At 33.2% G+C, this 9,735-nt stretch overlaps 1 protein-coding gene across 1 annotated transcript in view; it reads right to left on the minus strand.

The window, feature by feature from the left end:
• The window catches only part of LOC143239381 (uncharacterized), a 47,652-nt gene extending 41,560 nt beyond the window's left edge, over positions 1-6,092 (minus strand). Inside the window, exon 1 of the mRNA XM_076480395.1 lies at positions 5,984-6,092. Within this exon, the coding sequence (XP_076336510.1) occupies positions 5,984-6,023 (40 nt within the window). The 5' untranslated portion in view covers positions 6,024-6,092. The remainder of the gene's footprint in view (positions 1-5,983) is intronic.
• Between the last annotated feature and the right edge of the window lie 3,643 nt (positions 6,093-9,735).

Genomic DNA, 9,735 nt, shown 5'->3' on the forward strand with positions numbered 1-9,735 from the left:
TCTAAACGCTCTGTTATGCGGAATTTTCCCGCTTCCTTGCGGAATATAAATAGTTACGTTTTTCGAAATGTTCTGTTTTTTGTCCTTCATTTTGAAAAAATCTCACCGTAAAATATTTCATTTAGAAAGACTTTTTATAACCTCCAGACAAGGGATTCGTGGTGGCATTTCATTGTCAAACGATTTGGAATTTACCATGAATAAGCAATATACAGGGTGTCCCAAAACATGTGTATACACTTTAAATGATTATAACTCACTCAAACTTTCTTTTTTTTCATGTACAACTGGTTTGAAGTAATGGCGAAAACAAGACTAAGCTTTGAGAAAAGGAGATTTATCTTAAAGGGCTACTGGAAGTGTGAGAACGTAGTTGAAGTGCAAAGACGGTTTAGAAGAGAGTTTCAAACAGATCCACCAACACGACTCGCACGAGAGATAAGTTTGAAATAAATGAAACTGTTCAAGACGTCCATAAAGGGCGTTCTGGAAGACCCAGTCCCACACGAAAAGTAGAACTGTTGGAAAGTTTCCACTGATCTCCAAGAAAATCTGTTCGGCAAACAACCCATGAGACAAGAATCCCAATATCGAGCGTCCATCGCATGTTGAAGCGCATTCATTGGAAAAGTTTTATTCCGGCATTAGTCCACACTCTCATTGAAGATGATCCTGACCGGAGAGTTGAATTTTGCAAGTGGCACCTGGCAAAACCTGCAGAGGATGCATAGTTTCAAAATAAGAGTGTGTGGAACGATGAAGACACATTTAAGTTAAATGGCTCAGTTAATCGCCACAATTGCACCTACTGGGCACCTCAGAACCCGCTTATTACGGTTGAATATCACGTAAACTTACTAGGGGTTACAGTGTGGTGTGGATTATCAGCGTTGGGCGTAACTGGACCATTCTTTTTCTAAAACATAGTCAGTGGTCTCGTTTATCTGAACTCGCTGCAAGAATATGTCGTGCCACACATTCGAGAGCAATTTGGAGATGAGGATTTTTATTTTTAGCAAGATGGAGCACCTCCTCACTACCATCATGATGTGAGGGCCTATTTTGACGAAAATGTGTCGAACAAATGGATTGGGCGAAGAGGTAGTACTGAATTTCCCCCACGTTTACCAGACCTCATACCTCTGGACTTTTTTTAATATAGGGAAACGTCAAAGATAAGGTTTATAGCACAAAACCTGCAACAATCAATGAGCTGAGAGCAGCAATTGAAAGAGGATGCACTCAAATACAAAATGAAATAATTCGTGCAATTCCATCTGTCCGCGTTATCAGCAGTGTCTGGATCATAAAGGTCATCAGTTCGAACACCTGCGATAACTCCAAAGATTTTACACTTGTCTTCTTAAACTTCAATTATAAAACCTAGATATATCTAAATAAACATTGTATTTATAATTATTCAAAGTGTGTATATATTTTTTGGGACACCTCGTAGATGCTAACTCATTTGTTCGAACTTATGGTGATAGTCACTGTATTAAAATAAATAATATTCACAACAAAGTTCGATTAATCTGTGTTAAAACTGTCACTTCTCAATGGATGTCAAGGTGCTGATAAGTTTATATTTACTATAACGGTTAAATGATTTAAAACAAAAAGTAGTCTTTCGTATATAATACACACTACAATGTCATAACAACAACGCTTGAAACACACAATTATTTAAATGTCGTTCTCTATGAGTGGCGTATAAATGTTGAGTAATTTTATGATTTTTCTTGTTACAACACTCAACGTAAATAGCTTACTAAACTGGGTGAAATTACTTATTTTCTCCATAAAATACATAAAAAACTCCAGAAGTAATTAGTTTAATTAATTCCATTACTGATGGCATTCTTGATTAATTCTATTTGTGTGACTCGTGTGTTATTATTAGCCCTATAATCAATAAAAGTACGGACTCTGAACTAATTTGATACATGAGTAGCATAGGAAATTTTTTTTTAAAACCTATTTGGCCAGGACCACATCAGTGATCCTAGGTATATTTAATGTAATTAATTATTTTACTTTTTCCCACATTTTACTTAATATTTTCGAAGAGATGGTCATTAACAAGATTTACTACTTTTCTTCTTGCATCTGTTTAATAATATTGTAGAAAGCTCGCGAGTGGCTAGGGTACATCCTTTTCATAATGATAGTACTTTTAGAATTGCAAGAATACAGTTAGACCACAGTAAACGAAGTTCGTATAATATTTATCATCGACATGAGTGATGGTTATTACAATTATAATGTATCTTGCTATGATTTTCAAGTGTAAAGTTCTTTAACGTAAAATCCTTTTACTAAACATTGCAGTCAAGATAAAGGATAAAGAATCGATTGCAAAAGCTGAAACGTGTTTATAAATTATCTGAAAGTATAGTGAATTTTAAACAATTTTGATATAAGTAAAGGTGTGGTAATATAGCGATACGATACGAGTATCGTTTAATGAAGTCGTGATATGATTGTATAGATATATCTTCCGATACGATTTTTGTATCTTCACGAAATTTAGCAAGCTTTCAGTAAGTACACAAATCTTTTTTGTACAGAAAGATCAGAATTTCTAATAAAGTATTTTTGATAAAAATTAACGATTCAATAAAGGAAGATGAGTATTAATTTCTTTTATTAAAAATATTACATGCAAAGTATAACAAATTAAGAATAACAGAATAAATAGGCAGATATTAACTTTTTTTACTTTATTTTTCTTACCATCTGAACAAATTTGAAGATTTGAAAAAAGTACTGTAAAGTATGAAGTACTTATAAGACAATGTTAATAATATAGATAATACATTACAGTCAAGAGTCTCAAACTTTGTAACAAACCGTTGGTAAAACTTCTGTTTCTAAATACGTATCGTATCGACTACTATGATGACATATGCACCTCTGGTTACAAGTTTGCCTCGTATGAATCTGCATAAGAATAATAAATTCATAATCATATTCTACTAACACACACCTTTATTTAAAAAAAACAACACAGTTGTACATATAATACTAACGTCATCGTTTTGTAGTTCAGGTTCCACAATAGAGTGACCACATCTTTATATAAGGTAGATGAGTTATATCTTGAAGAATGGCACTTATCATGTATAAATCTTGAAACATTCAAAATCATTTTAAATTCAGCAAATATAAACCTATTTCTATATGAATCAGAGAACAAAAACAAAAATTAAGCATGCTTCGAATTTTAATAGAAAAGTTTAGCATGGTAACTGACGTGTACTTCATAGAAAGCTCTCTTGTGATATGTTTGTTTTAACACGTACTGCAGCTGAGACAACTTATGTGAGTCAACACTAACTCAAGATAATATGAATTATTCTAATTTATGTTCATGATAGAAGTTCAGGTCTGGTTTCTTCTCTCATAACCGATTTATTACGTTTCGATAGACTGTTTCTAGTTTGTTTTTTTTACAGATAAAACTTTACTGGTTTCAGAACTTCTTCACATTAACGTCAAGTAAAAATCGGTTGCTGTTTCATATAACGACCAGATTTTACTTTGCGTTAACGTCAAGAACGTTCTGGGACCAGTAAACAGTTTCAATTGTAAAAAAAACAAATAATCAATCGAAATATAATGAATCTGTTATGAGAGACATGATCTGACTTCTACCATGAACACAATTTAGAATAGTTTACATTATTTTCAGTTAGTGCTGACGTTATAGTACCTACTAAAGACGTTATAGGTACTTCTGTAAGTATATATTCTTGAAAAAGATACTTCGGGAAGTATTACAGCTTGAAACTGTAGTTTTTCTCATATGTAGTCTGTATGATTGATTGTATGTAATATATGGCACAGATGTGGAAGGCTGTACAGAACACCATAAAGAATAGAGTTTACTTTTTCATTTATACTTCAGATGGAAATTGTAAAGTATATGAAAGTTTAGTTCGTTAAGACTTTAGCAGCTAATTTTTAGTGATACTTATTTATTCTGTAAAAATACGTTTCATTTTATCATCTCGCTGAATAAAATATTTTGTTTGGGGAGTTTTCTTATTAATATAAATTCCTAGGTATCCTAATAGTCATAAAACAACTAATACTAAGATTCATTTCATTATATTACACATATCCTTACAGAACAAAAAATTATTACTTATGTTCGAGTGTTTACTTAGTCAGTTAAAAGTTTTTATATATATACACTGAATATATATTTTGAATAATATTTCACCTAAAGTCTATTTGTTTAATTAAACTCTGGTTAAAGAACTTTAACTGGAATGTTATAACGTTTGCTTGAGCCTTTAACAAAAATTTACAGTAATAAAATGTGCTTAAGTATTTGAATCACAATATAAAAGGAAAAACCCTAATCATAATAGAAACTAAGGGGCTCTTTCCTTGACACGAGAGGAAAAGTCCATACTGCACATTATATTTTCGTAGAAAGCTTTATATTCACATAGCATAGAACAAATGGATTTAATCTTGAGGTAGATTTAAGGTTTAAAATCACAATGTAGAAAAATAAATCCTAATAAGGATCAGAAGAAACTGCCCCGATCATGAGTATGCTGCAGAATAAAAAGTTCATGTTAACATGTTACAGGAAACATTCAAGTGTAAAATAAAGTTGCTTAAACGATGCAAGAAAAACGTTATAATTATAATGTAAGATAAACTTGTTATCTAATTAAATTAACTAACAGGGTTTAATCCTTGTCTGGAGGAAAAGCCTTAATAACAAAGAATAGAACGCTATAGAATAAAATTATAGAATACAGTATGTCGTTAAACACACATGAATCTGATTAAATAAGATAAGGGTTAAGTGCTAGTTTTATGATCACTTAGACGTACATCTTTTTAATGTACCTATAACAACAAAATTTTAAAATACTTCATAACTACCTGAAGTTAACCAAACATTACGGCCGAAACTAGTTAATAAAGAAAGTACCCAGCTGATGAAACTATGTATCCTAACTCTAATAAGTAGAAATGAAGGAAAGTAAATTAGTTGCCTATACTTGTGGCCAGGATGATTTTTAGTTTCGCTCTAAGTTTATAGCTAATTCTGATAGCAAGTTATTATCGATATCTAACGTATTTCTGCAACGAGTTGAAAAAAATACTTGTGACCGTATTCAGTATTTTGTATTCCGACAACTGAAGTCTGACATTACAGTAAAAGTTGTTCACGTATGAGTAAAAATTTCGGTTTTTCTGGCATATTGTAATTGTAATGTTAGAAGGATTACTGGTAGGGAAGAGTCAGTCTATTGACTTGAAATCAACGTTCCTAACAATACCCAGTTTATTAGCATTTAAAATCTCCGAAATGTTTCAAGAATTACTTATTTTTTCCCGCCTTCTTTGCCGAAAGTGTAAGTAAGAAGATTCTACGTTTCCTTTTTTTTTTCTAGTCGTTTATCGTATTTTATTAAAATTCATTCTCTGACTCAGACATCCTGTTCTTGAGAAACGTGGAGATATTATTGAAGTCACATACTTCAGTTTCATTTCATTCTCAGGCTAATGCAAAATGTGCTTATTCATAAGAGCAGTTGCGCTTAGTTTTACAGCAGACTTTGTCAAGAAGAAAGCAAGAAACATAATTGATCTTATATATGTATAGCACGTCTAAAGCACTATAAATAAAATTTTCAAGATATAACTAAAATGATGTAAAATTAGAATCCACATAAAAATGCAAGCACAGATCTAAACTTTTAATGCAATTTAAGAGGTTTTATTATGAATTCAATTGTACAGGATTCATCTTTCTATTACTAATATTTTGTCTATGGCGTTTTTGCTTCACAATATTACTTAAATAATTATTTTCTGAAAGGTGCAGTTCTGTCTTTTTCCTGAAATATATTTTTGTAATGTAGCGATGCTTAGAAAACTATTTTTATATCGCAGATAATATATAACTAAGATGCAAACCTAATAATTATGAATGAAAATAGGTAACACTCACCTTCTACAAAGATAGTGACAACAAAGAAGGATGCAAACATATTCCCGAATTCCTCCAGCAACAAACACGTGTGAACAGTCTCGTGCCTACTTAAGTTCTACGCCTGATCCCAACTAACCATAAGCTTTGGGCAATGTGGGACCCCAGTAGGTCGATACTAGCGACCTCAAGAGAGCAAAAATGAATTAACAGTGTTTGTGGTGTAAGACAAATAGTTCTCGTTTACTGTTCAATACATATATATATTAAAAATTTCCTCTTATTCCTCACAAAATTTATTCTCTTTATCGACCTTGTCATCTTGAGCCCCATTACTTTACTGTATAACAAAGAGGAGATCCCGAAAAATAATTAGTGGTTAATAAGTCCACAAAAATAGTTTCACCCAAAATATTTGCAAGCGACTTACTATTTCTATTTTCCAAAGTTTTATATACAATACAAAGAGAGTGTTGGAGCATAGGCAATTGTAGTTAGGAGCAAGTGGGAGGGGCATTTGCCCCTTTAAATTTCATAAAAATTGCACGTATTATGATGTAAACATATCGTCGTAGTTAAAGTAACTATTTTTAGTCATTTTTATTAAAACTGTTAACTTGCTTTTGCGTTTAAGCACATATAACACACATTCTTTTAGTTTGTTCACTTACACCGATTATCCCACACACATATTTGGACACCCTCACCCCATTCCAGAAAATATTTCTGTCGGCATCCATAAACTGGATCGGACATTTGAAGAATGCACACACGTATCTGATACTTCTTTATTATTTTAAAGTAAAAGTAAAACAATGTCAATTGTCTTATTTTAAATATTATTTTTATAAGATGTAAATACAATTCAGGATTTCGATACCGCTGCTAAATTAGAGGCATAGAGTATTTAAACGAAAAGGTTAAAAAGATATAAAAATTACACACTTCTGATCTTCAGACGCATTACTATACTCAGAATTTGATAAGCTTGTTCAACGTATATAATGTATATCTGTACAAACAATATAAATAAAATCATATTGTTTGTTAAGAACTATAAGGTCATGATTGAGAGATGAAGTGTAAAGATGTGACATCACATCACGCCTGTACGTAACATTGTACACAGTTGTTAATCTGCAGTTGATGCATTTAAAAGTAATAACTTATATCGTATATAATAATAATCCTTATTAAATTTAACATAATTCAACTGTAGTGAGTTAGTTCCATTTTCCGACGCTAGGCGTCCTTGCACTCTGTCTAGATTCAGAGTACAAGCCTAATAACAATGTCTCAGTGCTTTATAGATTGGATTCTTTTTTATTTCACGCAAAGCTATACGAGTGCTATCTGCCCCAATTTAGCAGTGTAAGACTAGAGAGAAGGCAGCAAGTCATCACCATCCACCGCCAACTTTTGGGTTACTCTTTTACCAACGAATAGAGGGACTGGCCGTAACATTATAACGCCCTATGGCTGAAGGCGCGAGCATGTTTGGTGTGAGGAGGATTCGAACATGCAACCCTCAGATTACGAGTCGAATGCCCTAACCACCTGTCCATGCAGAGCCTTACTTTATAGATAACATATCTGTCTACAAAGTATTATACGTTTTATCTTTTTCTGGGTTCCCGGCTGGTAAAGTGTTAAGTCTACGGATTTAAAACGCTAAAAGCAGCGGTTCGGTTCCCCTCGGTGGACGCAGCAGATAACCCCATGCGGCTTTGCTAGAAGGAAACAAACAAAATCTTTCTCTGGAAAGTTTGAATAAAACTATTAATAGATAGTCTTTCAAATTCGTTTCTAATGCTGTACATATTTATGAAGAATGTATCTATATAATATTATCTCTAAAAATATATAATCTAGAAACTGCATAATTCGCTCAGTTTCTTTGAACATTCGTAGCATGTGATACCCTTTAAAATTATTAAAATAGTAAAGGAAATAGTAGTGTTAATTTACCTGAGATGAAAATTTATAGGTTTATGTGGAAATTCAAGTGTTAAGTGACAGTAACGTAGGCAAGAGAATTAATGCAGTAATTTGTTTTGTCTGAAGCTTACAGTCTCTGAAAAGTTTTATAGACTCCAGAAAGGAAATTATCTTATAAAAAGACAAGGCGTTGCTATCTATAGGATTTTTAGTTCCACGATATAAGCTTAAAGTGGTTGTAGTTTGGATTTAAGCAGGACAATGCTATTGCTAAGAGATCTAACACACTCGATTAATTTCTCAAACACTTTGTAAAGCTGGCAGGTGCTCGAAGTTCGTGAGGCCGGACGAAGGACAAGGATGAATATTGAAGTTATAGTATTCTCGGCTAACTGTGCACGCGATTAGGCAATTGCCTTTAGGGCTGAGATAACAAATCAAGAAGTGGTTTAACAGACAAACAGTAACAGAAGCTTCATCTAGCTGATGCTAATTACAGTCTTGGTGTACACGTTTTTCTGGGTAATAAGCACGATCGAGAATATTTAGGCCCATTTAATTCAATCGCATACCTTACATTAAAATATGTTATTAGAAAGCTGACTTACTGGAAAGTGGATCTTATGTGTAAGAAATGATTTGTGCGAGAAAGATAGTATAATTTTTAAAATATTGAATACATTTATTTAAGACTTAGGAACCAAACAGCGCTAATTAGTCGATCTCATGACGTTGGAGAAAGGAAATTTGAAGCTCATGCATAATAGTAAGGAATAACATTTACAATTGATTTTACACAACCACGTGCATTGTAATAAAGTAAACAGACGTATAGATTTTGATCATGGTTATTCTAAAATACGAACAATTTATCGTTATAACAAGTAATTTTAATAACTTTCATTTTTACCTTTTTTATTTGCATAATGAAATAATGTTCGTAAGAAGACAAAATACTTTGAGGACAATAATTATTCTTGGTATAACGTTTTTTAGCGCACAGTTATACACAGATAATCTGCGTTTTGGCCGATTCTGGGCGGCCCGGCATGGCCAGGTGGGTTAAGGAGTTCGACTCGTAATCTGAGGGTCGCGGGTTTGAATCCCCGTCACAAGAAACATGCTCACCCTTTCAGTTGTAGGTGCGTTATTATGTCACGGTTAATCCCACTATTCGTTGGTAAAAGAGTAGCCCAAGACTTGGCGGTGGGTGGCGATGACTAGCTGCCTTCCCTCTAGTCTTACACTGCTAAATTAGGGACGGCTAGCGCAGATAACCCTCATGTAGCTTTGCGCGAAATTCAAAACAAACCAAACAAACCGATTCTGGAATTAAAATTGCGGAGTTTAGAATTTTAAATAAATTATCACAGAACCATCGGGGGAACACTATTAATGATCTTGTATTCAAATACAAAATTAAGTTAATTGTATTATGTATCTATTTACCTATTACATAATTACATTTAAAATAATGTTACGTATGTCATTTGGGCTGAAACTAAAGATCTAATGACAATATCAGGAAGAGAATAATAGCTTTTCATTATTGGGATAATATATTTTCAAAATTTATAATTAGTCTTTCCGCACTAGGGGAACATATTCATAATACTTAATAACTCATGTGGTCTAGTGGCTAGGATACCTGGCTTTCATGCAGGAGGCTCAGGTTCGATTCACGCCATGGGAAGTTCTCATTTGGCTCGGCATGGCTAGGCGGGTTAATGCGTTCCACTCGTAGTCTGAGCGTTGCGGGTTCGAATCCCCATTGCACCAAACATGCTTGCCCTTTCAGTCGTGGGAGCGTTATAAAGTTACGGTCAATCCCACTA

Source organism: Tachypleus tridentatus, chromosome 13 (genome assembly GCF_004210375.1).
Source record: "Tachypleus tridentatus isolate NWPU-2018 chromosome 13, ASM421037v1, whole genome shotgun sequence".
In the NCBI taxonomy this organism is placed as follows: domain Eukaryota; kingdom Metazoa; phylum Arthropoda; class Merostomata; order Xiphosura; family Limulidae; genus Tachypleus; species Tachypleus tridentatus.